The sequence below is a fragment of the Drosophila melanogaster genome, chromosome 3L (assembly GCF_000001215.4).
Source record: "Drosophila melanogaster chromosome 3L".
NCBI classification, from domain to species: Eukaryota; Metazoa; Arthropoda; class Insecta; order Diptera; family Drosophilidae; genus Drosophila; species Drosophila melanogaster.
In genome coordinates, this window is record NT_037436.4 from 21194213 (window position 1) to 21219443 (window position 25231).

The window sequence follows — 25231 nt, forward strand, 5'->3', positions numbered from 1 at the left end:
ATATATAATTGCCTAAAATCTATTGATTTACAGATGTGTCCTAGGGCGGTTGCACATATGAATTATAAAACTGTATTAAAGTGAAATATTTAATTTTACGTATTAACGGCCAAAATTTAAGTTTCAGTTTCTTAATAATTTTCTCTTTTGTGTTTTCTCTCTTTAGCAAGAATAGTAGTTAGTACTTTTGAAAATCCAGGAACATTTTTGAAATGCCTTTACCATCCCCCAATCAATTATTAGTCCCCTTGCGGCTACGCGCCTGGGTTGAAATCACATGAACCTTGTGCCGCTGACCACCCACTGCGCATTCGCGGCACTCGCTCTCTGGCTGTTTGGCCAAATGCACGTGTTTGTTGCGGTTTTCGCATGCCTGGCCGAAGAGGAAAGCCCTCAAAATATTTGTGGGCGAGCTTAAAAAAAAACGTAAACAAAGTTTTTGTGCGCACGCAACAAAGGAACAGAGTGGGGTAGGATGTGATTCGCGTTGGTCCTTGTCAGGGGTGTTTCTGCTATTGATTGCGTAGACGACAAACAGGGTGTTGTTCGAGCAGTCTTTACTATGGTATACAATTTAAAAGTAGTCAACAAACAAAAAGGACCCGTCGGGCCGACGTACAACGATGACGAAGGATTAGCCGAACCAGTGGGCTCCCATGCAGTCGCGTGTCCACTCAGTCTGGCAGACCCAGCACCACTCGAATCCGCAGCCAGCGCGTGTGCAGACCATGTGCATGCAACCGCCTGGTAGGAAGAGAAGAAGACGGTATGGATGTGTTACAAACTGCGTCTTGGGTGTCTTCGATGCTCGCCCAACTCACCATCTCGCTCCGTGGGGGTTCTGCATTTTGGACAGGGCTTTGTGCTGACTTTGATGGTGACATTGCTGGCCTCATCCCATCGCGCCTCGGCAGCTCGCTAAAAAAGCACATGATTACACAAGCGGGAATGGGCCGTATAAGAGCCAACTCACATTTGGGTCCACGGTGTACTCGCAGGAGTTTGTGGCACTGGCGCCCGTCCCCTCGGGCAGACACTCCCCGATATGGTAGCCCTGCAGACAATTGCGGCAGAACACGTATCCACAGCCGTTCTGGCATGTCACCTTGCGACAATCGGGCTCCACCAAAAGGCCCATGCCGCATCCTGGCTGGGGGCAGAGTACTCCACCTGCCTGTAGGACATACTCCTCGGTGGCGAATCTCTGGTACCGATCGTACTCCTCGCGTGTCAACAGCTTGAAGTGATGAATCTCCTCGATGAACGAGTGCTCGCAGCCTGCGGGACAGGGCAAGGTGTAGCCGAAGTCCGGATGCGGCATAAACTGACGCTCGCCCAAACGGGAACGGCAATAATGGCGGAAGCAGTCGATACAGGTGACGTGCTGCGATGCGCAGGGGAAAACCAACACGGTATCACTGCGAACATAATAAGGTGATTATAGCAGAATAAAATTATATGACAAATAATTACTTTAAAGACTTTAAAAGAACTTTTTATGACATTTTCGATGATATGAAAATTATAAGAAATTAAGATGTTCCTTATTGCATAATCACCTCACATCCGTGCAGGCCAGGCAAGGAACATTCTTGATGTTATTCTTGATTAGATTCAATGGAGCCGCAAAATCCTTCTCCCCGCCGGAGACATGCTCAGCACACTTGAAGAAGAATTCAGCGAAGGGCGGATCGCCAGCCGCGTTGTCCACGCAGGCCACCTCCAGACTTTCACAATGACCGGGAATTCTACGCGACTTCAAGACATCATCCCAACACTCCGGATCACGATGGACAGTAAAGGCGCCGCCCTTGCATAAAGCGCAGCGGACCCGAAGTTTGCCATTACACAGCTTATCGCATTGGCTGCAATGTACAAAGAAATGCGCTTTGGCACGGACTCTTTCTGGAGAGGATACGACGGGATTACAAGGGGTTTCGTTAAAAAAAAAAAAAACAATAAAAACTAATTGTTGCCTACCTTCATCGGTTATATTCAGACGCTCCTCGCTTTCCAGCTGCAAGTCCAACAGAGTTTCATTTAGAGGCTTGGAGGCTTCATCGCTAAGCGAAGGTTCCTCCTCCTCCAAAGTGGCCGACTGGATTTTCTGGCGCTGCACGGGCGGTCGCAAACGAATGGCATGCAAAACGCTTTGCTGACCCAAGTCACATTGCTACTAGAAGACAGTAAAAGTTAACTTCATGTAGCGGATACATTAAAGAAACTTCTTACCTCTATTGTCGTGGCATCGCTTAGTTCCTTACCGGCAAATATGATCTTTAGATCATCCGGCTGAAGTCCCAATTGTGGTGCCACCAGTTCCTTTACGTTTTTAATATCCCACTGGGGCTCCAGATTAACGGTCAGCGTTTTGCCCGTGTTCGTTTTTACATAAATACTCAGCGTGTGCGTAAGGGTTTTCCCTCCAAATTGCAACAGCTCCAGCATTTTGCGTACAAAAGTGGCAATAAATTTAAAAATAAAACTCATTTGTTATCAGCTGATCGGGTTTAATTTTAGTGCAGTGTATATGCTTCAGTGTTGCCAATCGTTGTTTACTTACGCGTTGCCAAACACCAGCTGGCAGCCATTCGGAGGAAAACGTGGACACGCAGAAAGCGCACAATTGAAAACAATTTTTGTGAAGAAGTCGGAGGAGTATAAATGTAAAAGTTTTATGGAAATGTCAGGACTAACTTACAGAGAGATCAATGGCGACCTATTCAAATGCCAAAGGGATTATTCCATGTGCCACTGCGTGGCTGCCGATTTGCGAATGGGCAGAGGCATAGCTGTAAAGTTTCGGTAGGTAATGGCTTAGTGTTTTTAATAAAATGGTAAATTTGCCTATTTTCCAGAAACAAATTTGGACAGTTGTTGAATTTGCAGAGACAAAATGTTCAGCCAGGCGGCGTGGCTGTCCTTCAGGACCAGCAGCGATTTATTTACTATCTGATCACCAAGAAATCCAGCTGGGGAAAGCCCACCTACGAACTTCTCCAGAGTTCCTTGATCGCCATGCGAAAACACATGGTATGTTTATGTATCTTCTATAAGAAGTTATGATATACGAATCTTTCTACCATTTGCAGATCTCCCACCAAGTACCCAAGCTAGCCATGCCCCGCATTGGATGCGGTTTGGATGGCCTAAACTGGCCCAAAGTTAAGGAAATAATTTGCCAGGTTTTTCAAGCGGATTCTGTTGAGCTGGTCGTTTATAATTATGTTGCTATGAAGTAAATGGCTCATATTAAACTAAACGATCCATTATTTTCCCTGTGGAGGCACAAAATTGTAGACAACAATCTCCAGCGGCTCTTGGCCAAAAACGTACTCGAGGACTCCGCTGACTTTTTCCCATTCCAAGCCATCAATTCCGCAGCCAATTTTTGGGATGGCCAGCTTATTCACGTTGTTTTTGCGCTAATGTAGGAATAATAAAATGTAGCTCTTATTAATATAACTTGTCTAAGCTTTATATATATAATAAATAAAAGCAGGGATACATTCCATTCATAAAAGATATGTATCAGGCATGTATTTACCATATGCTCACGCATCTGCTCCAAAGATGCTTGTACAGATTCGTAGGTGGGCTTTCCCCAGCTCTGAGGCTTGGTTACTAGGTAGTAAATGTACCGCTGGTCATCCTTCAGCACCGCAATATCTCCACTGCCCGCTTGTTGGGCTTGCAGCTCGTCCAACCTTCCGAATACCTTCTTGAACTGCACGGCAATTCCAGCACCCATCGCAAGATCTGCGCCCACACAGTGCGCCAAGGAATAGGTCTTGGGGGCGGAAAACAGATCCCCATCCACTTCGCTTAGGGTGTACTGAGGTTTGGATGACATTCCGACTACAAAAGCTCGCCGAAATGCGCTACGTAGTTCTAGAAGTTTGGGAGAATACATTTAGTTTAAATAAGGGTTTTAGATCTGTCTGACTTAGTGTAACAGGCAGCTACTAGATTAATTTTTGGTCATACGATAACACTAGATAATGGTTCGTAAGGGTATATATATGTATTTATCAAAACTCCAATCTTTGGTTAATATCCTCTCGAGGACGTGTTTTATTTATTAATACATTAAATACAGTATAAATAACCAAATATGGAAACTTTGTGTGCTATAAAAACCTCTTAGGTGTATCGTTCTTATCAACTATATAAGTATTTGGTGCATATGATGCCACAAGTCCCAAGCAAAACCATTTCGAGTGTCAAACAAAGATGGCTATATACATTAAAAGGGAGTCTTTTCGCGATGAAGCGAATTTCTTGATCCACTAACGGACCTCGATGGCAAATGGATGGTCTTCATGTGCCGGCAGGTGGGACAAACCACGTTCAACGTGTCCTTAACCATTTGTGGCGGTGTGTAGAAGAATGCAATTATGTCCACGCTATCCTCGGCGAAAACCAGATCCAGCAGACTCCGCACGCGCAACCAATCCAAACGGTCGATGCCGCATCCAAGTCTGGGAATGGCCAACTTGGTCACTCCGTGCTCCCTCTGAAAGAGAGAATATAGCAAGCATATTTAGTATCCAGTATCTTGCTCTAATACAGTTTGGTGAACCTGATCCTAACTATAATGTTTCACCTTTCTCTTTATTTTAGTAATGCAGTTTTGGTCTGTAAGCCCTTAAAAATACAATTCCTTACCATATGTTCCCGCATGGCCAGCAATGCGTAGTAGAGAGCTGCGTAAGTGCACTTTTCGTGGCTGCGCTCCTTGGTCACCAGGTTGTAGATATGTCTACCATCCTGCTCCAGAACTGCCACATTTCCGGTATGCTTGTGTTGGCGCTTCAGCTCATCCACTTGTCCGAATTTGCAGCGGAACTGCAGATTTATGCCCGCACACATAGCGAAGTCCGCACTGACAGAGTGCACTAAGGCGTAGTTTTCCGGGGCGCTGAACAGGTTCCCCCTGGCCTCCGTAATCTGACACTTGGGAGCAGCCAGCTGTGGATTATCTGAGTATTAACCCACTGTTCTTTGTTAATAAGCCATGTTGGATGGCTCACCTCCTTGGACATGTCTTCGTGCTCACAGATGAGTATCTCGATGGGATACTCGCTCTGGGAGAAGGTCTGCTGCACCAGACGCTTCACGTGCTTCCATTCAAGTCCATCGTTGCCGCAGCAGATTCGGGGCATAGCCACTTTGGTGATCTCATGGTTGCGCTGCAGAGACACTACAGTGAGAATTGCCCAATGCACTATTTTCAAAACCTCGGACTTGATGACAATTTGGTTCTGAGGGCTTCACATAATTTGACGGACAGGCGGACGAGGCCCGATTGATTCGGCTAGTCATTCTGATCAACAATATATGTACGTATTGCTTATAGGGTCAGAAACATAACATTGGGTATAAAAAGAAGCTGACTTTACTTTCTCTTCGCTCAATTATCATTCAACCCAATGATAATATTTTATAAAGAAAAATCGACGCTAAGATGGGAAGATCCATTTGTCCGATTGCTACTGTGTCCCAAAGTCCACATAAATTAACTGCATGCCCATTTCATGAAATCGTTTTTTGACTAAACATGAGACACAAGCGAAATTCTTTTGGATGACAAAAGGGGCGAACTGTTTTTAGATACTCACTGTATCGCAATGTACAAATGAATTAACTGTAAATTGACGAGGGCAGCACCAAAGAAACCAGTTTCCCAAGCGTCGAATTGTGTTTACTCTTTGGGGAAATGTCACTTGTTTGCCGGGAAACCCCCACTCCACCACCAAGACGACGGCTAAAAAGCACTCACCATATGCTCCCGCATGCAGATCAAAGCTGCCTGGACATCGCCGTAAGTGCTGGCCTCGTAGAGACTCGACTTGGTCACCAGATAGTATATGAATCGGGCATTGTGCTCCAGAACGGCACAGTTGCCTCTGGAAACACTTCTTTGCCGTAGTTCATCCACATCCCCGTAGATCAGGGCAAACTGCCAGGCGAGAGTTCCCCGTTCCGCCGTAAAGGATGACTCTACGGCATGGGCCAAGGAATGTGTCTGCGGTGCGTGGAATATGTCCAGCTTGGACTCCACTATCTTCACGTTCGCCATGGCGCACTAGCTCTCTACAGAGTATTATATATCCAACTGCAATTAAGCTGAAATTATTCTGATTACCAGCCGAAACAGAAGCTCTCAATGCCAAAAATGATTTTCGTACTTACGTGCACGCAGCGCTGGAAACTTTCACGTCGAGGTCAAAACTCGCGATAAAAACTTTTTCGACTTCGGAATGGTTTTGACTGTGTGTTTTTGGGTTCTGCACAGAAACCTGCACAAAACCAGAATGAAAACAAAGCTATTAACGGATTCTGAACAGCAAGCGGCTAGTTGGTAGCTTGTTTATTTTGGCGATTCGCCGATTTCCCACTCCCAATTTACAATGCCGTTTGGAGGTTACTATTTAATCGACTGCCTCGGCCGGCGGTCTGCAGCGGAATGCGCCATCGGAGCTCGATGTGGATGTGGGCATGGGTATGGTGGTATGGGTTATGGGTTATGGGTGAAGCGACGTGCCGGGCGAAAGCCCAGCGAGAATCTTCGAGCCTCAGTGACAACATTTCGCCCAGAGGCGCCGCCGCGGGGCTCCAAATGTTAATGATTGCACTGTAAAAAACACATCGTTTTCCACTTAATACTATACGACTTGAGTTATTATTTTATTTTATATATGATTATTAATCTATTGTGTTTATCGTGGTGTTAGAAAATTCATTTTGTCATTTGTTTGCGGAGTAAATTGCCAAGCACAGATGGATTTGGGTTTTCAAAATGGATCATGTTTTCAGACCTAGAAAGTTAAAGCGGGCGAAAGTTACTGAACTCGTTTTGAATCTTTTTTTGAAATTTTATTTTTAAATCACAAGTATGCTGTTTTTAAGCTAAATTAAAAAAAAAATGCACTAATCATATATAACCATTTCTAGTTTTTTGAAAGATGTACTTCCTAATTTTTAAAAGTTACCTGATCAAGTACTGAGAATACCGAAAATGTACTGAAATTGCATATTGGTCATTTTTTTTTTTAATTTAACTGAACTTTTTGGGAGAAAAATCCACCAGCAGGCATGACAATCCACTGAATCATAACGACGATAGTGATGATGATTGGTGGCGATGATGATGACATACATGTGCTAGCAAGTGTGAGTTGATACCGCGTAGTTTGTTTGTTTGTTTGTTTTCAGCGACAAGTTGACTTGGCATTGCCCGAAATCGTCAAAGCCGCTGTAACAGCCAATTAAGAACTTGTGCAGGCTTTTGATAGCGTTTTATAGATTAATAACGACGGATCGTTCCGATCGAAGCACCTGTATGTGAATGTGTACCTGTGCGTGGGCCGCTGTCAAAGGTAATCGGCGCTCAAGCGCTAAATAGGGATTGTATACCGACTAAAGTGCATGTATAAATATACATATGACTTAAATTATTCGTTAATTAAATGGCAGGTGAAATAAAATATACCAACACAAACAACGAACAAATAACCATATAAAGTGACAACTTGTATTCTAAAACAAACAAAACAGGCAGCAGAGCGGCAGCAGCTTTTCGATTTAGTATGAGGTAAAAACTTAAGATTTTTGTCGATTGTAGACTCGGATGACGAAAAAATATTTTATTTACTAGTTAATATAGGAAAAACTTAGTAGAAAATAGAAATGCTAAAAGAATTCAGTGATATCCATTTTTAACTATCAATTGATCATGTATTATAAATAAAACGAGAATGTTGCTTCACATTTGCTTTTCAAAACAAACGTCGAAGAAAAAGCATCACTTGCAACTCATTTTATAAATTTTTATATAAACTGACAATTTTTTTGGTTTTTAATTAAAAATATGTTTGTGTCGTAGACTATAAAAACAAATTTATGATTTATATTGCCCTATGACTATATCATAGAGTATATTCTTTTTATGCTACACAAACGGATATTCCAATTGGAATGACTAGACGCCCAATTGCGTGGGTGGTTGTCTCGGCTAATGTCTTCTACTTCATCCTAGACCGCCACCATTTATTTTCAGCTTTTCGCCAAAAAATAGCATCAAAAACAAACCAATTGCTTATGCTTTTCCTTAAATATCCTAACAATAGCACTGATTTTTAAAGTAGTTAAATGAATATTTTTGTAAATCATAACACTTTGCCTCCATATAGCTTTACACATTTACGCATGTCAAGCCGCAGCTTTGAACGAATTGTTGCATTGAAATTTAGACTTCGCTTTTCCTCTCGATGGGGCACCTTGTGAGGAAAAGCGATAGCTGCGAACGATGCCGCCAGTTCACGGCAGTTCAGCTTGTCGCCTCGAACAATAAAGACGACCGATCCGGGAGCCATAATATATATATAATATAGCTTTATAGCACGGCACTGTTTGGATTTTGGCGTGCCAATTGGCGCTAGTTGCTGCCGTTGCTGTTGTTGTTGTTGCTTTGTTTGTTGTGCTAATTACGTAAATTGCGTGTTTATTTGTTTGTTAATTTAAATACTTTACGTAGTAGTGAATTTGTTAGTTGACGACCCGCCAGGTTCGTTTTTTTTCTGGGCAATTAATCTGCGCGCGAGTAAATCTCCCGGAGAAAACAAGAGAAGCGTTGTGAGTCACTTGAGAATTAGAGAATAACTAAAAAGTGCAAGCGAAAAAAGCAAAGCTCACACTCGTCACGCCAGCTCAGCTGATTCTGATTGGGATTCTTACTACTCTCTCTCTCTCTCTCTGTCTCTCTTCATTACGATACGTAATATACGTATACGTATTTGTATACCCCTCTCTCTCACACACTCTTCTATTCTGTTTTGGTTACCTTTTTGTGGGTTACGTTACCTTATTTGCCGATATGACTGCTTTGACATTGCTACGACGATCAGTTACGGCGGTCAGCTACGACGGTTACGCCCACGTTTGCGTTACGAATTGGCGGTTTCTGCCCCAGCTTCAAAGGTGCCAATTGCATTTGCACGTTAGTGGGCGACATGCTGCTGTACTTTTGTCCAGCAAAACAACAGCAACAACAGCAACATCAGCTGTTGCAGCTGCGCAGGCGCCAAATGCGTATGCTAATGTTGGCGGTAAGTTCATAAGCTTAATTTATGCAAACAGCGCGTGCACTCGGTGATTTATGATGCTGCAGCAGATTCATGCATCGAAATCGTTAAATAAAAACCGAATGAGAGATATGCGCGCCTAACGAAAAGGGAGATATAACGATACCTTAGATTCAAACTTTCAAGAGATCTTAGGCAAAAAAATGTACCGGTTACAACCGATTCGATTCAATAAACTACATCACTGATATCATCACCTCTCATAATTGTAACTCGATGAATGGTTTAATTTAGAAATAAACAAAAAAAATTAAAAATCTGTTGTAAGTGAAAATCTAAAGTCTTCCATCAATCGTAAACAATATATATAAATAATAATAAATATGTAACTAACTAAATATGTAACTAACTAGTTGCTGGCATTATTAAGCCACAGAAAAATAAAGGTCAAAGGTCTATCTTCCGAGAATAAGTTTATAAGTTTACTCCATATCAACTACTGAAGTTATTCGTAAATACGTTTGAATTTAAGCGCATACCAACTGCAGTATTATATTTTTGTTTGCTTTTTTTTGTTCAGTTTCTCTTATTACATATTTTATCTGGTATTCGCAAACATCACAATCCTTTATCCTTTGTTAACCCAGCAAAGCCCCAAAAATAATATTTATGTTCTGGCAGACAAGTGGGTATTTTATTATGAAATGGGGGACTGTCCTTTAATGTACGATAAAAATATAAATAAAAACGAAATGGGACTGGGATTGGAGGCGTGTTCGTCTCCGCCTGCCTTGCATTTATTACTAATCACAATTTAATAGCCCCATTGAAAGCTCATTAAGCACTCACTCTTCCTTTTTATTGCAGAAAGTGAAACAGAATTTAATAACCGGTTCCACTTCAATTGCCATTTTATCAACATAACACCCGCTCCAGAAGCGCGGATCGATCATTTTTCTGCCATTACTCAAAAAAGGTGTTAATGAGCGCACCGAATCGGTCATAAAACTTGTTTCACCAAATCCAACACTTGTTGGTTATGTACTCGTTTACTCTAGATTAATTAGGGTCTGTTCCTCAAAGCTCTTTAAATGTACTTCGGGACATATATAGGCTATAACCGATAAGATAAGTGGACAGAAATCCTATAAGAACTGATATAAGATTAAATAATTAGCAGATGGAGTGCTGGGTATTTTTTTATTATTCAGCAAATGAACCAAGTCGTGTTTGATCCATTTAAAGCGAAAATGAGCCAGGTTTGGTTTGAAAATAAACTTTGTTATATTCTAGATTTCAGGTTCAAGTATTAATATGTTATCGTGTTCAAACTCTTTATCGAATTTTATCTGGTTAATAATCAATTGAGTACAACAACTATAGCTATAGTAATATGTACTAACGTGCTGTACTCAAGAATTCATTCTTTTCCATGCAGTATTTTCATGTGGTTGCCCATTTCAATTTTTTCTGAGTGGTGTGACTGGGTTTCGATAAGATAAAGCTCGTAAAGCCATCAACTTAATTGGGGTTTCAGCTGGTATGTATGTGTGCCATGTGCCCATCTTTCACATTCACTTTCGTTGTGTAAGGTCAACAAAGTTATGTGGATTAAATAGAGATACGCCCATTCACGTCGCCCTCCCCATCCTCTTTATATTTTCCTAACCACCCACCCACCAAGTAAATGAACTCAAATTGAAATGCCCTAGACCGTCGCTTCTATTCCAACTCTATCGCTTGCCATTTAACACATCAATTTCAAAGTACAGAAATAATTTCGACAAGTTCAAGGTCATTACCAGGCACACAGATACTCGGCCCACACATCCAAGCGCAAATAACTTGAAATACTCGCACACAAATAATAAATAAGCTAGTGAATAAATAATGTGTGCATATAGACCGCGAGCCCCCTATAATAGAAAAAATAGAGAGACAGCACCGACAAAAATATCAAAAATAAAACATAAACACGTTACACGCGCCGGACTTTTTTGAGAGATGGCGATTCCATTATATACCTAAGTTATAATGTTGAGAAACCCTGCAAAATTCCAGTAGAAACCTAACCAAACATTATGCTGATAAGCATATTCGCGTCGAAAAATTCGGGTTTGCTAAAAAGAATGAATAAACAATAGCAGATGAGCATATATGTATAGGCCCCTCCATGGGTTGTTTGCGAGCGTCTAGGGTTTTCAGTATGGGTGAGAGATTGCCAGAACAATTAGAAGACCGCTTCGGTAGCCTATGAGCAATTTGAACGCGTTCCGTGCGCTTCCAGTCGCTCATACGCCGCGTATCCGAACGCACACGCTCCGCTCTTTGAAATCGGTACAGTTATAAATTCTAAAGTGAACCCAACCCCTTTGTAGGCTTTTCCATCACGTACCGCACCATGTCCGCCGCTGCTCCGAAACTGGTGGCCGTTGCCGAGTCGCGTCGTTTCATGATCGACTGCTTCAAGGCGGTGAAGGTGCCCCAGGCCCATGCCGAAGCCCAGGCGGATCTCCTGGTGGCTGCGGACCATCGGGGGCACTTCAGCCATGGCATGAACCGCCTTGAGATGTACATCAACGATCTGGCCATCAACTCCACGGACGGAGCGGCTGTGCCCAAGATCCTAAAGGAAACTCCGGCCACCGCCTGGGTGGATGGCCTGAATGGACTTGGTGCCGTCGTGGGCAACTACTGCATGGATCTGGCCATCAAGAAGGCCAAGACGGTGGGAGTTGGCTGGGTTTGTGCCAAGGGATCGAACCACTATGGCATGGCTGGTTGGTATGCCATCAGGGCCATGGATCAGGGTCTGGTGGGCATGTCCATGACGAATACCTCGCCGCTGATGGCACCCACACGCGCCAAGGAGGCTGCTCTGGGCACCAATCCCTTGTCCCTGGGTGCCAATGCCACCAACGGTGATAAGTTCCTGCTGGACATGGCCACCACAGCCGTGGCCGTGGGAAAGATCGAGATCCAGCGCAGGAAGGGAGCTCCTCTGCCCGACGGATGGGCTCAGGATCCCAGTGGTGAAGTGACCAACGATGCAGAGCTGGGTTTCAGCACTGGGTGCCTGATGCCATTAGGAGGATCCGAGCTGACCTCCGGCTACAAGGGTTACGGCCTTGGCGCCATGGTGGACATTCTGTCGGGTGTCATGTCCGGAGCCAACTACTCGACGCAGGTGAGGAAGTGGACACATGCTGGCGCCGATTCCGCAGCTGATCTTGGCCAGGTCTTCATCGCCGTGGATCCCAACTGCTTTGCTCCCAACTTCGAGGAACGCATGGCCGACTTCAACTCCCGCCTGCGAGGCGCTACTCCGGTAAGAATGTACCCAAACAAAAATAACAAGATTGATCACTACAGTCGAGTCCCTCGACTATCAGATACCTATTATATAATATGGTTAGTGCGCGTGGGGTCACAATTTGTGTGGCATAACGAAAGATGTGAAAAAAAATCAAAATGTTTTTCAAATGTGTGGACGTGCCTGTTTTAAATTAGGCGTGTCTAAGTAGACAATCTAGATGCTTAATCTTAACATTTTAGCTTGCATAGTTCCCAAGAGCGTTCGAAGCTTTCAAACGGACAAACGGAAAGACGGACACGGTCAGATTGATTCGGCTAGTGATTCAGATCAAGAGTACTTTATAGGATCGGAAACGATTGATTTTTACTGTTTCAAACATTCCAACAAATCTAGTATACTCTTTTAATCTATAAGTAGCGGCAAAAACAACCAGTATTAAGAAAATTTAAATAACTTTTAAAATATTTAAAATATTAAGAAAGGTATGATTTCCAACTGTTGTTAGTCAAGTAAAAAAAAAAAAAAAAGGTTTGAAATTTGAATACAAATCTATATTCTCCTGGAAATAAATTATTTGATAATCTTATCAAAAATACATACAAATGCATATATAAAATAGATACTGGCACTCTCGTCGCCATAATCTTAATATCTTCAAATGTATTCAAAACAAATAAAAAAAATATTAAATTTTCTGGAAAATTATTACGATAAGCATTTTTGTATACATTTGAATAAGTTTTTTTTTAGGATTTCTTCTATATAAAGTTTGCAAAAATGTTTACAAAATTTATTTTCAATTGAAATACTTACATTTTCAGACCGATCCCAGCAAGCCCGTTTTGCTGGCTGGAGACAAGGAGAAGAAGGGAATGGCTGACGTCGATGCCGCCGGCGGTATACAGTATCTGGAGAATCAGTTGAAGACGTGCGCCAACCTGGCGGAAATACTGAAGATTAAGCCCCTGAGCTTTGTTTAAACTCGAAAGAACTGGTGGACTTACACTAGGGAGTCAAGCATACCCATTGCCATATGTTGAAGACGCCTCTGCATTTTGATGGACCAAAGCACTACAGTAACACTTTACACTGAGAGAAATATTGATATTTGCAACAGTTAGATTAGATTGCACTGGTGCTGAACTAAAGCTAGTTACATATCTCCATGTTGCACTTAAAACATATTTCTAGTCTCCTAAGAGTCTGTCGTTGCTCCTATTATTTAGTTTTTAACTACGCAAGCTTTCTTATTAACTAAAAACATGAGCTTCGGCATTCTTTTAGGGAATTAGCAATATTTAGTAGAGTAAAGACTTGCAGTTTGCAAAATAATATACATAAGTAGAAGTACAGCTAAATTTCTGTTTAAAACAAAAACTATCTGTTTTAAAATATATTGATTTTGGCACTTTGAGATACCCATGCTGTGTTCAGCAATTTCAAAACTATTAAAATAAACAATATACTCTTCGATAATCAAATATTTGTCTTTATAGCATTTTTTCTTGCGATTGCAAACAAGGTAAATATATTAATTTAACTATTATTCAATTTAATTGAGCTCATTTTTATATTTAAACATAACTTTGAATGCCACATATTTTCAAAAGTCCAGAATCACCTCATTCAAAGTGGCTTCGGCCTCCCACTTGGCCTCCTTGTGTGCCGTCGGTGAATGCACGACCTTTCTGGACTTGAATTCCTGGCACTTTGTCTCGAAAAGTTTGGGTGGCATGGGTTGAGTTGGCGATGAAACATGCATGGCGGTTCGCAGCTCTTCCGGATCCTCGGTGACACTCATGGATTTGATAAAGTCGATCAGGCGCTGATTGTCCTCAGTGAGGCGACGCTTCTCCTCCAGCATCAGCAGGTTTTGAGCTTCGGCCATCGCCTGGCGGCGCCAGAAGTTCCTGAGACTTTTGTTTAGCTCCACGAGTTCCTCCTCGGTCATGTCCACGTGATCTTTCAGGTTGAGAGTCTGCAGCTTGAAGTATTCATCGACATCCACCTCGGTTTCGTCGAATACCTCGCCGCCGAGGATTACCTTTTCCGATTCGGTTTGCAGTTTCCTGCAAGTGATCGACAGGGCCAAGAGTAATTCCCCACTTTTCACGTGCTTCTCCATTTGCTGGAATAATATTTCAATTTAGAAATGGGTAATAGGGCTTGGGACAAAGGTTCACCTTGGTCAACTCGTAGCACTCGCCGGTCAGGATGCGCAACTTCTCGTGCGTGATCTCGCGATCCATCTCCTGGTTGAGCTCAATCTTCTTGCGCACGTTGGTGAAGTACTGGAACTCCAGGCGAAGATCGTTGAGCGTGGAGTTGTTCTCCGCATCCATGCGAACCATTTCGCGCTGCAGTTCCGCCTGCATGTTGATGTACTTGGACTCCTCGGCGTTTAGCTTGCGTGACTCCTCCATGAAAGCCGCCTGCCGCTCCGTCAGCCAGTGGATCTTCTCGTACTTGTGGGCATCCAGTTCGGTGCTCCTCAGCGACTCCACGAAGTCGTTCAGTTGCTGCTGCATGTGCGTCATCCGGCGGACAATCTGATCTCGAATCTTAAATCTGTTCTCAATCTCCGTATTCACGCGATCGTCGCGCTGCTCCAGGTAGATAGTGTAATCCTCCTTCAGCTGATCCCGGGTGGTGATGTTGGTGGCATGGATTATGTTCTCGGAGTTCGTTTTCATGGCTTCCACCTCTTCGGTGCGCCGGCGCACCTCTTCATAGTAATCCCTCAGCATCTCGTCAGCCTGCTGGTCATACATGCTCTTCACCCCGCCCAACATCACGTGGAAGCAGTCGCGAATGTGATCAATCAGCTCCACCGTTTTGCTGTAGCAACGCACGTGCTGATCCTGCGTCTGCGCCATGTCGTCCAGAAGCATCTTGATGTGGTCGTTCTTGGCCTGAATGTTACGTTCCGAGCGCTCGCCCCAAGCCCTCATCTCCTCGTTTAGCTCCTTGATCTTGATTTCGCGGCACATCTCGTGCCACTCCTCGTTGCCTTTCTCCTCCATATGCTTGCCCATCTCCAGCTCGCGCATCAGGGCATCCTGAGAGGATCATGGCGCAACATTAGAAATGATGCGTTTACAATTTTAATATAGTCTTAATATATTATTTTTATTATAAAAATTAATAATATTAAGGATTTGCTTAGGTTCATCCTTAATAAAAACTCTGCGAAAGTTAGTTGAACCCACCCGCATGATGAGCCGCTTCTCCTCGATCATAGCCAGTCGCTTGGCCTCTTTCTTGGCGGCCTTCTTCTGAGCCTTGGTTAGTTTGGGCGGTCCTTGTGGCTCCGGCTCCTCCTCCAGTTCTTGGAGGTAGTTTTCCGAAACACGCGTCAAGCGTGCCAAGATTTCGGCCATTTTGCCGATGTGTAGTTGTAGCTGAACTAAATGCGTAAATCAAAGGTGAAATTTTTGGAAAATTGACGGGGGAGCTAAATTCGAATTGTGTGCCTGTTTGAAAGCTGAATCGAAGTTTGGCGCACAGCTTTCGACGGGCAAATTCCAACACTGGATACCAGCTTTTTTAACGACTATTCGCACAGCATCTGAAGCTTTAACGCCCGCCACTGATTTCCTCAGTTGACTCTCAAAGCTTGGCTCGCGAGGTTGTTTATAGCGTCGCGACTCCAGGATTCCCCAAAAACGATTCCTTTCCGGGTAGCTAAAGCCTGGCTGGCTTGCTTACTAACGGCACGCCACATCGAACTGTGTGTGTGTGAGCGTGTGTATCTGTGTGTTGCGGTCCTTTTTCCCGGCAGGCAGTGCCTTGTAAACAAAAATAACTCTGCTGCCGAGGAGAGGTTGCCATCGAGGGTGGTTACAACCCCCAAATCTGAAACATCCGACGACAAAGGCAACTACAAAGCTCCGCGCAGGATAAGTGGCAAGGGCACTCCTGCCTGCCAACTTTTCGGGGTTGCAGACAGTCGGCAAACAAGCTGCGAATGCGACTTTAAACGTCCATAAACATTCAGGCAGAAAACGAAAATAATAAAACGACGGTCGTTCGGTTTAACTGGGCATCGAAGCGCCTCGCATCTGCAAGTGCAATTGTTACTGTATCTGCATCTGTATCTATTCGTGAGCGGTGAAAATGAGCGAATCCGGTGGCTATCAGAAAATGCCGCCCGGCTGGGACTGCAAATACGATCAAGCAACTGGAAATTGGTGAGTTGCATGTGCACAGCCCGACGTCATAAATATTTATGCATCCATTAACCACAATGTCGTGAAATGCGGACTGTACTGGGAGATGTGGTGGCCAGTTGTGGGATATAGGGGTTCCATTTGATAGGTTGCCACGGGGGCAACTGATAAATTTGCGTGCCAACGTCGCTTGGGGTGGCTCTTTCGGTGGGCGAAGGATTATGGTTGGGTGTGTGGTTGTGGGTGTATGTAGGGGGCCTTGGGGGCGTAAGTCGCTTACTTTAAAATGATTGGGTGGTAGGCGTCCGGTTGAGGTGGTGTTTGCCATGTTTGGCCTTATAGTGATAAGGAAATTATTCGTTAGTTCGGTGGCTTGCAGAACTTAGTTTTGAAACACCTTTGGTATTTAAACTCTTAGGACGCAAGCTCGGTACTAATTTAAATTATTCATTTAACACACAATGGAACGAAGTACAAGCTTGGATTGGATATTGGCTAACTTTTCTTCAGCTTATAATCGAAAGAACTTTCTAACATAAAATTTTCAAAATGTTTTATGTTTGAAGAAAATGTTTTAATTTAAATTTAAATTATTATTACTGATACGCAAAACAATTTTACTGAACTCTAAAGACCCAGCGTGTGGGTACCATGTGGTTCCCTATGGGCTACTTAGCTTAGTGCTCCTTAGCCACTCCAATTGGCCTCGTTTCAGCGGCATAAATTGTGTCACTTCCGCGTCGTCGGATGCCAGCGGGGTCTTTAACATCTCCTTAGCCTATCATACATATATACATATAACTTAACCCCTTATGCTTAAAAAGCCATGTGCAATTAAGCAACATACGTTGTCATACGTTAATTCAAGAGGCCACTCAACCGAAGACGAGCTTTCCATCCTCACGACGTCCTCGTCGACATCCACCCTCTCCATTCCGAAAATCAGAGCAGAGATGGCCTGTCAAACGACGATGAAAATGACGACTGTGCGTCCGCCTTTTGGCAGCTACTTGGCACGTGCCTTGGTTTAGGCGGTTCCTTCACCCTTTACCTGTCCGTCCTCCCAAGGGACCATCAACATGTGGGGAGAATCCCAAACCAATCCACTCCAATCCAGTCCACCACCAACCGGCCGGCTTTAGGATGTGCCTCCACCCTTGGCCTGAATCCAAGAGCTTTCGAATGGCCCTGGGTGGGAGGTCATTTGCTGACCTTTGATTTGATAGAAGCTCATCTTCCATTCGGCTGCCCTTCTTCCCGTTCCAGCTATTACATAAACTATCTGACGAAGGCCATGCAGCTGGAGGATCCGCGCGGCCGCAGTTACAGGCAGTTGCAGAACGAACGCTGTTCCACGGAGTCGATAGCCTTGCAGGTAACCTCCGCTTCCTACCCTGCATTTTATTGATTTTTTATTCGAATGGGAACCCTTGTACTTTTCAGCAGTTGGTCAGTCAGCCGCAGACGTCGCACAACAGCTCGCCGTACCACGTCCATCCCAGCAACAACTTGACTGCAATTCGGGCCTTCCAGGAGCGCCAGCAACCCACGCTGCACAACATCTCTACCAGTCCATTGTTGTCGGCCTCCTCCAGGGGACACTTGGTGAGTATGAAATGACCTGAAGATTGATTTTGATAGAGAAACTACAGCCATAGTTGGCAATCAATAGGCAAATCACGTGTGGGTGCGCATCGAAAAATCTGTGAGCATCATCAAAAATGTGCATAAGTAGGTCGTTCTTTCGCACAAAAAATACGCAATTACCTTCTGATATAGTGATTACAACAAGATATCCTGATTGTAGATACTTGTAAGAGGCTAATAATAGATAATTCAAATAGGCTGAGACCTTCAGGAAATAGTTGTATGTTTTTTAAGTTAACAAACATGAAATTCCATGAGTAGTATCCGAAGCCCCTTGCTTACTTTGCGTTTAAGTATCGATAATTGGTTTGAATGAATTTTTTATTAATTAATTTTCCACCTAACCCGCAGGAAATGTCTTCACCTCTGCCCTTTCAACGAGCTCGCGTGGGACCGAATCTCTCGCGGCGCTCCACCATTCAGGAGACCTCGTTCACCACGCAAGCGGAAACGGATGCCGTGGTGACCAAAATCCAGAACATGTTCCCCACCGCTGGCGAGAACCATATACGTCTCCTGCTCAAGCGGTAAGAAATTGGTCCCGACTTCAGCTAAGCGCTCGTGCCAGCTCAGCTGGCGTACTAATCTGCGTACTTACATCTATGTCTTCTCACACGCCGCCTAATTCTGCTGCTTACTGCACCTGTCTAACCCCACGACTAAACGCTAATCCCACGCTTACTAACCCACCACTCCAGCTACTACAATAGCGAGGCGGTTGTCGTCAGTGCGCTGCAGGTGGAGAAGCACCCGGTTACCATGCCCGGACCCTTTGTGACGCCCCCTTCGCAGCGGCACCTCTTCCACAGCGGCTCCGCCTTCTACATGACGCCACCGGCACGTCGGCCGGACACGGTAGCTAGTCGGCGCACGTCGCGCACGGCCAGTCCCCTGCCCGGCGGACGCTTCGGTAGTCTCGTGAGCGTGCAGAGCGGTCCTGGTGGTCCAAGTGGCCATCAGGCTGTTCTGCCTCCCAGCTCGGCTGTTCCGCCGGCTCTGCACGGATCGCCCCTGTGGCGCAGCTCGCCCAGGCCGCACTCGTCGCCCAAGATGAAGCTGAGGTTCGATGGGGTTCAAAATCGAGGGACATTTCAAAGCATTGTTGGATTGCTTTAAAATCTGTGTTAACCAAAAGATCGGATTTAATCTCTTACTTTACAGTTTTTTATTTTTTGCTTGTAACAATCTATTAAGGGTTATTAGGCTTGGGTTACTTATAAAAAGTTCTGTATCTTTTAATATAATTCGTTGGTTTTAAATTGGTGTTTTGTTAATGTTTTGTTGAAACATTTATTTTATATAATCCAAGGTAACATATTAAGTGACAAATTTTTAAATTCTCGATGTTGTAACATAATATTCTTTTAACTTAAATTTTCTTCGATGATAAATAATATCCAAATTCCACCATAGATACATGAAGAATATATTCCCCAAGGCGGACGAAGAGCTGCTTCTGGATATCCTGGCAAATGCGGATAACAACGTGCAGTTCGCATCGGAAAAGTTGATTTCTTTGGGCTACACAAAAAGAGATATGCAACAGCCACACAGACCCAACAATCGCCCGCCGGACCTAAATCAAGATCAGGAGGCTGGAGGGGATCAGAGTGGTGTACATATACCGCTGAGACCCAAGGAATACACAGAGGAAGAGAAGACAAAAAGTAGGTTTTAATTGTACACGTAAAACACTTAAATAAACATCTTTTACTTACAGTGCAAACTTTGCTTAAGGAGAAGTACCCACAGATTGCCGAGCGCATTATCCTAATGGCTTTGGAATCCGTCAACTATGCAGAGGATAGGGCTACGCAAATCCTACAAATAGTCCAGGACGAGGACGAGCAGAGGGAGCAAAAGCAGGCTCCCATGAATCCCAAGCACCTGGATCTTAAGAAAACCACAGGAACCGAGCAGATCGATGGTGCCAACGAAAAAGACAGGTAGCCCTTGACTTTATGTTTTCCCGCTCACGCGAATAAAACCAACCGATCAAGGTCGTTGGCACCCGCTTTTTCCACCCACTCAATCAAGTTACTCTCTTTGGCTCGCTGCTTTATCCGTTTTTTAATCGACTGCCTATTTTCTATGTGAACTTTCTTTGCTGCCTCCGCCTCTGACTAAATCCCCGAACCAAAAAAACACTATCCGCTTGCCTCGCGCCACTTGATCATCCAGCCTGCCCGCCGTGGTGGAGCCCACCACTTCATCCAAGCCGAAGCCGCCGCACAAGCGCCACATTCTTCCATCGATCAATGTCACCACTCCATCAACGTTCACCACCCAGATCATTTTGGCACAGGCTACGCCCACACCAACGCCCACAGCGGAGGAGATGAAGCTGGAGACCCATCTGTCATCCATCTCTAGTGCTTCCTCATCGCATTCATATGCCTCACCCCCACAATCACCCCGCATCTTCCAGCAAAGCTACGAACGCCTGACCACCAAGAGCATTTTGGCCAAGAGCGGCCATAACCATTTTGGCCACCAGAGCGATACCAATAACTACAGCATCGACGGCTACCTGCATGGCTCCTCAAATGCTAGCTCCTACTCCTCCTACTCCGCATCAATGACGTCCTCATCGCTGGTCTCGTCGGCCCAGTCCAACTCCTCATCCATCGCGAGGAGGCCAGCTTTCGAAAGTCGTGCTCGCACCAAAACCGATTCACTGAAGTATGCCCGCTAAAACCAAAAACCGTTCCGATAACCGTTTTTTTACCGTTTCGCTAAGTAAAATCAATCGTTTTGCGCATGAGTTTTTCAAGGAGTTCGCATGGATAGTATCGGGAAATCCGTTTTTGAGATATTATTTTTGAACCTGTTAACTATATTCTTTCGGCATGCCTTAAGCTCAATATAAAATATTAAATCTTTGAAATATTTTAGTTTAATATAAAAAGAACTTTTATACAAATTTAACCAATTCTCAACAGACATCGTCAGCACTCCCTTGGAAATTCGCATAATTCGGAATCAGCTGAATTTCAATCTATTATCGAACGAATGGCCAGTTTGGGACCCAATTCCCAGCTAAGCAAGGGTGCAGATGAAAATCTTTTGCTGTAAGTAGTTCAACTTAATGTCGAAGTAATAAAAACAAAGACTCATCTATGAATATAATTAAAATTATTTTCAGAGCCGATTATGTCACCTGGAATGGACCCAACACGAAGCTTCTTCAAAAGCAGATCACTCAAGGACCTAATGCTAGTCTTCTCACAGATCGCACCTATAAGCCAAGGGGTGGGAAATCGGAACTCTGCAAAGGACCCCAGTCCGGATTGGCGAAGGGCAGCATCTACGCCCAAGGCAGCAACAAGAGCGCCAACATCAAATGCAACTAGGCGGGAGTATCTCATCTGGAACCTCCCCCAGAGTGCCAAAGAAGTGAAGATGAATCTTAGTAGCCAAGCACCACCCTCCACATGTTCAGACTTACGATTTATATATGTCGTAGTGTTTTTTGCTCTTATCCTTAAACACCTACCAAATACCACACGAGTACGTAGACTCAACAAAAAAAAAAAAAAAAAAAAAAAAAAACGAAGTCACATTCCATCCAAGCTCCAATTGTTTTTAGTAACTCGTAAATAAACAAACTTTAAAACTAACAAACTTATTTAATATTAATGCGCGTCTGGAGAAAGGGGATTATGGGGATTATGGTACAAAAAGCACATGGGTGTAATCTAGACCTCGTCCTCGTTAAGGAGCATGTTTGGTATACCATCGCTGATGGGAAACACACGACCTGTCTCCGGGCACTCCAGTTGACCCTCGAGCACGTCGATCTCGAAGAGCAGATGGTGAAGCTTCTGCAAAAGCAGTTCATTCTCCACAATGTTTTCAGGCTGAACGGCAGGAATGTCTTCTGTGAGTTCCGCCTAAAAAACAAATTCCAATTATTAACGAATATAAAAAATAACAGGTTTTAATAGTTTAAAACTGATTAAAAATATTTGAAACCAGTAAATTTGAAATCAGTAACACTATTTAGAACCATTCTATGGTTCTTTTAGAACCATTCTATCACTTACCACCTGAGCAGCTCCATAGACCGCTGACCAGTCCAGCTTGGGAAGGATTCTCTCCACAAAAGTTGGATTAAATTCGCTCTCCACCACTTCCTTTTTGTTAATCTAAATGCAAAAACAAATAGACCGTGAAACAATCAATAGCCAGGACTTGGGACACCGGAACTCACCGTCAGTTTCAGGGGAAATCCCACTTTGACGCCCTTGATGGCCACGGAGGTCAAGAAGTTGTATGTGCTGAGTTTCATTTTCGGGCTTGTAATGGTTTAATTAATACAAAGAGATGAGGTAAACAACAATGTTTTTAAATAATAGTTGCGGTGCACGTTGTATTCCTTCTTCTTCTTGCTTTAAACATTCACAATTGGTGTATGTCATCGATACCACGATACACACTTGTCGATGTTTTGCAGCAGTTGGCAACGCGAGCAGTGTGTTAAATATTTAAAACGTCCACACTGCACAAATTTTAATTGGAATTCTCACAACTGTCGCATTTTAAGCGTTTAAATCTGTTTCTAGATGTAAATTAGGTTGGAAAACCTATAATATCAGTGACTGCGAGCGGAATAAAGGAGTGAGGAGTAAAAATGGAGGACATATTCCACTGGTGCCGCGAGGGCAACTCGATTCAAGTGCGCCTCTGGTTGGATGAAACGGAGCACGACAACAATTTGGGGTAAATCCAATAGAGGCAACTAACTCCATCACTTTCTAGTTGCTTTATAGTGCACTTAGAAAGTTAAGCCCTCAAGTAGCAACCCCCTCTACCAGGAACGTTTACTTAGTCATCGCCTAAATACGCCCAAGATTTCGAGGGTCTTTCAAGTCTAAGTGACGTCATGATTTATTCTTGTGTTGTGTAAACAGACGAATCAAATATATAAGTATACGTATGTTCATATTTGCCTGTGTGCATATCGCGAGCATAAAACCCGCTTGCCATGTTTATATTGTTCTTTACTTATAATTAGTCTTATAATCCTTTAAAAAGGACCATACCTAACTCTAAGAGCATAAGTATATAAGGTCTATAATGCTCAAATTCCACCATAATTAAAATAAATAAAACAAATAAATTCGTACACTTTAGAGACGACCATGGCTTCAGCCCGTTGCATTGGGTGGCTAAAGAGGGCCACGCCAAGCTTGTGGAGACTCTGTTGCAGCGCGGTTCGCGTGTGAACGCCACCAATATGGGCGACGACATCCCACTCCATTTAGCGGCAGCTCATGGCCACCGCGACGTGGTCCAGATGGTGAGATAAAACAGAAACCAGCTAGGTAACTTATTTAAGAACTTATCTGCCTCTACAGTTGATAAAAGAGCGCAGCGATGTGAATGCGGTAAACGAGCATGGAAACACCCCCCTGCACTACGCCTGTTTTTGGGGCTATGACATGATCTGCGAGGATCTGCTTAATGCGGGAGCCCAGGTGGGAATCGCAAACAAGGACGGGCACACACCTCTTGAAAAGGCCAAACCCAGTCTGGCCAAGAGGCTTCAGGATCTTGTAGAAAAGAGCGGCAGAGAGGTTAAGGTTATCAGCTTCAAGGAACAAAGCTGGCAGGGATTGAAGACGAGATCCCGGGATGCTACTTTGTCCCGTTTCAAGGGAATCAGTATGGGAGACCTAGACCTGCATACCAAGCTGTCGGTGACGCCATCAGGAGAAACTTGGCGCGGACGCTGGCAAAAGAACGATGTGGTAGCTAAGATCCTGGCCGTGCGTCAGTGCACGCCTCGTATATCGCGAGATTTTAACGAGGAGTTTCCCAAGCTCCGCATCTTTTCGCACCCTAACATTTTGCCTATTATTGGAGCATGCAATTCGCCACCCAATCTGGTGACAATTAGTCAGGTGCGTTGAATTTAAATAACTTCAGAAATGACCGTATAAGGTAACCATTCTATTTTCTTTAGTTTATGCCACGTTCTTCGCTGTTTAGCCTGCTGCATGGAGCAACTGGCGTCGTGGTGGACACCAGCCAGGCGGTAAGCTTTGCCTTGGATGTTGCGAGAGGAATGGCTTTCCTGCACTCGCTGGAGCGCATTATTCCAACATATCACCTGAACAGTCATCACGTGATGATCGACGATGATCTGACGGCGAGAATCAACATGGGCGATGCCAAATTCTCTTTCCAAGAGAAGGGACGCATCTATCAACCGGCTTGGATGTCGCCGGAAACATTGCAGCGCAAGCAGGCGGATCGAAACTGGGAGGCCTGTGACATGTGGAGCTTTGCTATTCTTATTTGGGAGCTGACTACGCGCGAGGTACCCTTCGCCGAGTGGTCGCCCATGGAGTGCGGCATGAAAATTGCGTTGGAAGGTCTGCGGGTCAAGATTCCGCCAGGCACATCGACGCACATGGCCAAGCTGATTTCAATCTGCATGAACGAGGATCCCGGCAAGCGGCCCAAGTTCGACATGGTGGTTCCCATTCTGGAGAAGATGCGCCGCTGAAGGAGAGGGGCAAATTCAATAAATGCCAAGCCAAAATGTGCCTTGAGAAACCTTAGATTTGCCAACTAATTGTAATTACTACTTTGTGTTACCTTTGTCTAACTGAGCCTAACCGAAAACCGTACCGAAATGGCAAAGCAAGTGCAACTGCTCTGTCTAGAGTTTATGTTTCTGTGTCTCACTGTTCTCTACTTATGATTTTCCGTCGATGTTTAGTGCGGGTGCTCGATTTTTTACTTTTTAAGTTCAATAACCATTATGATCGTATTTATACAGAAATATATTTGTTACTAATTAATCAAATCGATCAAATTGATTGTGTACCAAAGCAAATGCGGAACCACTTACGAGGGCTTTAGTCCACAGAGCTTATTCGCTGAGCAGCAAACAAGTCGGGAGCTTTCCGCCGGAGTGGGTGGCAATGCATCAGCGCAGCGGGTCGGGTAACGTGAGCACGGCGGCCCTGACCTGGTTTTCATTTCAGCACGCGATTGTGTGC

General features: G+C 44.2%; 9 protein-coding genes and 1 non-coding gene across 23 annotated transcripts, besides 1 other annotated feature; 5 read left to right on the forward strand and 5 right to left on the reverse strand.

Annotated features, from left to right (window-relative positions):
• The first annotated feature begins 404 nt into the window (after positions 1 to 404).
• On the forward strand, positions 405 to 1924 carry asRNA:CR45951 (antisense RNA:CR45951). The gene is made up of 2 exons (NR_133289.1): positions 405 to 1434; positions 1575 to 1924.
• Positions 542 to 2641, reverse strand: park (parkin). Of its 2 annotated transcripts, NM_168884.2 has the most exons (7): positions 2564 to 2641; positions 2233 to 2500; positions 1981 to 2173; positions 1560 to 1905; positions 974 to 1418; positions 822 to 918; positions 542 to 744 (listed from the first exon to the last, which is right to left on the reverse strand). In NM_168884.2, the coding sequence occupies exons 2-7, from the start codon at positions 2488 to 2490 to the stop codon at positions 635 to 637; spliced, it is 1449 nt and encodes a 482-aa protein (NP_730600.1). In that variant the 5' UTR covers positions 2491 to 2500; positions 2564 to 2641; the 3' UTR covers positions 542 to 634. The 2 variants fall into 2 exon arrangements, with proteins under 2 accessions (NP_730600.1, NP_730601.1); NM_168885.3 differs by lacking the exon at positions 2564 to 2641 and having other exon boundaries at positions 2233 to 2557.
• Positions 2619 to 3526, forward strand: Targ3 (Terminal ADP-ribose protein glycohydrolase 3). Its single transcript, NM_001104186.3, has 3 exons — positions 2619 to 2805; positions 2859 to 3033; positions 3093 to 3526. The coding sequence occupies exons 1-3, from the start codon at positions 2684 to 2686 to the stop codon at positions 3240 to 3242; spliced, it is 447 nt and encodes a 148-aa protein (NP_001097656.1). The 5' UTR covers positions 2619 to 2683; the 3' UTR covers positions 3243 to 3526.
• Targ1 (Terminal ADP-ribose protein glycohydrolase 1) lies at positions 3199 to 8670 on the reverse strand. 2 transcript variants are annotated; one of them, NM_176376.2, is made up of 3 exons: positions 8536 to 8670; positions 3548 to 3891; positions 3199 to 3425 (listed from the first exon to the last, which is right to left on the reverse strand). In NM_176376.2, the coding sequence occupies exons 2-3, from the start codon at positions 3851 to 3853 to the stop codon at positions 3270 to 3272; spliced, it is 462 nt and encodes a 153-aa protein (NP_788554.1). In that variant the 5' UTR covers positions 3854 to 3891; positions 8536 to 8670; the 3' UTR covers positions 3199 to 3269. The 2 variants fall into 2 exon arrangements, with proteins under 2 accessions (NP_788554.1, NP_788553.1); NM_176375.2 differs by lacking the exon at positions 8536 to 8670 and having other exon boundaries at positions 3199 to 3278; positions 3337 to 3425; positions 3548 to 3958.
• Targ2 (Terminal ADP-ribose protein glycohydrolase 2) lies at positions 4049 to 9020 on the reverse strand. 5 transcript variants are annotated; one of them, NM_176379.2, is made up of 6 exons: positions 8536 to 8670; positions 6196 to 6302; positions 5783 to 6129; positions 5034 to 5192; positions 4669 to 4971; positions 4049 to 4516 (listed from the first exon to the last, which is right to left on the reverse strand). In NM_176379.2, exons 3-6 carry the CDS (start codon positions 6080 to 6082, stop codon positions 4247 to 4249), a joined length of 1032 nt encoding a protein of 343 aa, NP_788557.1. In that variant the 5' UTR covers positions 6083 to 6129; positions 6196 to 6302; positions 8536 to 8670; the 3' UTR covers positions 4049 to 4246. The 5 variants fall into 5 exon arrangements, with proteins under 5 accessions (NP_788557.1, NP_788559.1, NP_788556.1 ...); NM_176381.2 differs by lacking the exon at positions 8536 to 8670 and adding an exon at positions 6413 to 6476; NM_176378.2 differs by lacking the exon at positions 8536 to 8670 and adding an exon at positions 8866 to 9020 and having other exon boundaries at positions 5783 to 6302.
• CG10512 (uncharacterized protein) lies at positions 8708 to 13880 on the forward strand. Of its 4 annotated transcripts, none has more exons than NM_141032.3 (3): positions 8708 to 9110; positions 11465 to 12414; positions 13224 to 13880. In NM_141032.3, exons 1-3 carry the CDS (start codon positions 8879 to 8881, stop codon positions 13380 to 13382), a joined length of 1341 nt encoding a protein of 446 aa, NP_649289.2. In that variant the 5' UTR covers positions 8708 to 8878; the 3' UTR covers positions 13383 to 13880. The 4 variants fall into 4 exon arrangements, with proteins under 4 accessions (NP_649289.2, NP_996133.1, NP_730605.1 ...); NM_206411.2 differs by lacking the exon at positions 8708 to 9110 and adding an exon at positions 10575 to 10626; NM_168889.2 differs by lacking the exon at positions 8708 to 9110 and adding an exon at positions 11062 to 11296.
• Positions 12453 to 12559: a mobile genetic element.
• Positions 13881 to 13935: 55 nt separating the features above from the next.
• On the reverse strand, positions 13936 to 15872 carry CG10510 (uncharacterized protein). The gene is made up of 3 exons (NM_141034.3): positions 15612 to 15872; positions 14586 to 15461; positions 13936 to 14530 (listed from the first exon to the last, which is right to left on the reverse strand). Exons 1-3 carry the CDS (start codon positions 15780 to 15782, stop codon positions 14006 to 14008), a joined length of 1572 nt encoding a protein of 523 aa, NP_649291.2. The 5' UTR covers positions 15783 to 15872; the 3' UTR covers positions 13936 to 14005.
• A 130-nt stretch (positions 15873 to 16002) lies between these two features.
• Positions 16003 to 21839, forward strand: CG10508 (uncharacterized protein). 4 transcript variants are annotated; one of them, NM_001259930.2, is made up of 10 exons: positions 16003 to 16592; positions 17838 to 17946; positions 18015 to 18176; positions 18570 to 18745; positions 18917 to 19279; positions 19632 to 19885; positions 19939 to 20164; positions 20400 to 20900; positions 21161 to 21289; positions 21364 to 21839. In NM_001259930.2, the coding sequence occupies exons 1-10, from the start codon at positions 16519 to 16521 to the stop codon at positions 21569 to 21571; spliced, it is 2202 nt and encodes a 733-aa protein (NP_001246859.1). In that variant the 5' UTR covers positions 16003 to 16518; the 3' UTR covers positions 21572 to 21839. The 4 variants fall into 4 exon arrangements, with proteins under 4 accessions (NP_001246859.1, NP_996134.2, NP_788560.3 ...); NM_206412.3 differs by having other exon boundaries at positions 18018 to 18176; NM_176382.5 differs by lacking the exons at positions 18917 to 19279; positions 20400 to 20900.
• Positions 21783 to 22627, reverse strand: Trmt112 (tRNA methyltransferase subunit 11-2). The gene is made up of 3 exons (NM_141036.4): positions 22432 to 22627; positions 22265 to 22366; positions 21783 to 22111 (listed from the first exon to the last, which is right to left on the reverse strand). The coding sequence occupies exons 1-3, from the start codon at positions 22507 to 22509 to the stop codon at positions 21917 to 21919; spliced, it is 375 nt and encodes a 124-aa protein (NP_649293.1). The 5' UTR covers positions 22510 to 22627; the 3' UTR covers positions 21783 to 21916.
• A 61-nt stretch (positions 22628 to 22688) lies between these two features.
• Positions 22689 to 25028, forward strand: Ilk (Integrin linked kinase). 2 transcript variants are annotated; one of them, NM_080262.4, is made up of 4 exons: positions 22689 to 22940; positions 23355 to 23520; positions 23579 to 24124; positions 24187 to 25028. In NM_080262.4, exons 1-4 carry the CDS (start codon positions 22852 to 22854, stop codon positions 24730 to 24732), a joined length of 1347 nt encoding a protein of 448 aa, NP_525001.2. In that variant the 5' UTR covers positions 22689 to 22851; the 3' UTR covers positions 24733 to 25028. The 2 variants fall into 2 exon arrangements, with proteins under 2 accessions (NP_525001.2, NP_001246860.1); NM_001259931.1 differs by lacking the exons at positions 23579 to 24124; positions 24187 to 25028 and having other exon boundaries at positions 22689 to 23359.
• The last annotated feature ends 203 nt before the right edge of the window (positions 25029 to 25231 follow it).

Bases quoted from the DNA above. Each gene is read 5' to 3' on its own strand.
- park (NM_168884.2), bottom strand. From the start codon at position 2,490: ATGAGTTTTATTTTTAAATTTATTGCCACTTTTGTACGCAAAATGCTG. The intron at 919-973 runs GTGAGTTGGCTC...GTGCTTTTTTAG, and splicing joins AGTACACCGTGGACCCAAAT to CGAGCTGCCGAGGCGCGATG. The intron at 745-821 runs GTGAGTTGGGCG...TCTTCCTACCAG, and splicing joins AACCCCCACGGAGCGAGATG to GCGGTTGCATGCACATGGTC.
- Targ3 (NM_001104186.3), top strand. From the start codon at position 2,684: ATGTCAGGACTAACTTACAGAGAGATCAATGGCGACCTATTCAAATGC. The intron at 2,806-2,858 runs GTAGGTAATGGC...CCTATTTTCCAG, and splicing joins GGCATAGCTGTAAAGTTTCG to AAACAAATTTGGACAGTTGT. The intron at 3,034-3,092 runs GTATGTTTATGT...TACCATTTGCAG, and splicing joins TCGCCATGCGAAAACACATG to ATCTCCCACCAAGTACCCAA.
- Targ1 (NM_176375.2), bottom strand. From the start codon at position 3,913: ATGTATTCTCCCAAACTTCTAGAACTACGTAGCGCATTTCGGCGAGCT. The intron at 3,426-3,547 runs GTAAATACATGC...TTCCTACATTAG, and splicing joins AGCAGATGCGTGAGCATATG to CGCAAAAACAACGTGAATAA. The intron at 3,279-3,336 runs GTACGTTTTTGG...GTGCCTCCACAG, and splicing joins AAAGTCAGCGGAGTCCTCGA to GGAAAATAATGGATCGTTTA.
- Targ2 (NM_176378.2), bottom strand. From the start codon at position 6,082: ATGGCGAACGTGAAGATAGTGGAGTCCAAGCTGGACATATTCCACGCA. The intron at 4,972-5,033 runs GTGAGCCATCCA...GATAATCCACAG, and splicing joins ACGAAGACATGTCCAAGGAG to CTGGCTGCTCCCAAGTGTCA. The intron at 4,517-4,668 runs GTAAGGAATTGT...TCTCTCTTTCAG, and splicing joins TGGCCATGCGGGAACATATG to AGGGAGCACGGAGTGACCAA.
- CG10512 (NM_141032.3), top strand. From the start codon at position 8,879: ATGACTGCTTTGACATTGCTACGACGATCAGTTACGGCGGTCAGCTAC. The intron at 9,111-11,464 runs GTAAGTTCATAA...ACCCCTTTGTAG, and splicing joins TGCGTATGCTAATGTTGGCG to GCTTTTCCATCACGTACCGC. The intron at 12,415-13,223 runs GTAAGAATGTAC...TTACATTTTCAG, and splicing joins GCCTGCGAGGCGCTACTCCG to ACCGATCCCAGCAAGCCCGT.
- CG10510 (NM_141034.3), bottom strand. From the start codon at position 15,782: ATGGCCGAAATCTTGGCACGCTTGACGCGTGTTTCGGAAAACTACCTC. The intron at 15,462-15,611 runs GTGGGTTCAACT...TGATCCTCTCAG, and splicing joins AGAAGCGGCTCATCATGCGG to GATGCCCTGATGCGCGAGCT. The intron at 14,531-14,585 runs GTGAACCTTTGT...ATATTATTCCAG, and splicing joins AGTGCTACGAGTTGACCAAG to CAAATGGAGAAGCACGTGAA.
- CG10508 (NM_001259930.2), top strand. From the start codon at position 16,519: ATGAGCGAATCCGGTGGCTATCAGAAAATGCCGCCCGGCTGGGACTGC. The intron at 18,746-18,916 runs GTAAGAAATTGG...CCACCACTCCAG, and splicing joins ATACGTCTCCTGCTCAAGCG to CTACTACAATAGCGAGGCGG. The intron at 20,165-20,399 runs GTAGCCCTTGAC...TTGATCATCCAG, and splicing joins GGTGCCAACGAAAAAGACAG to CCTGCCCGCCGTGGTGGAGC.
- Trmt112 (NM_141036.4), bottom strand. From the start codon at position 22,509: ATGAAACTCAGCACATACAACTTCTTGACCTCCGTGGCCATCAAGGGC. The intron at 22,367-22,431 runs GTGAGTTCCGGT...TTTTGCATTTAG, and splicing joins GATTTCCCCTGAAACTGACG to ATTAACAAAAAGGAAGTGGT. The intron at 22,112-22,264 runs GTAAGTGATAGA...TTTGTTTTTTAG, and splicing joins TCTATGGAGCTGCTCAGGTG to GCGGAACTCACAGAAGACAT.
- Ilk (NM_080262.4), top strand. From the start codon at position 22,852: ATGGAGGACATATTCCACTGGTGCCGCGAGGGCAACTCGATTCAAGTG. The intron at 22,941-23,354 runs GTAAATCCAATA...CGTACACTTTAG, and splicing joins GAGCACGACAACAATTTGGG to AGACGACCATGGCTTCAGCC. The intron at 23,521-23,578 runs GTGAGATAAAAC...CTGCCTCTACAG, and splicing joins ACCGCGACGTGGTCCAGATG to TTGATAAAAGAGCGCAGCGA.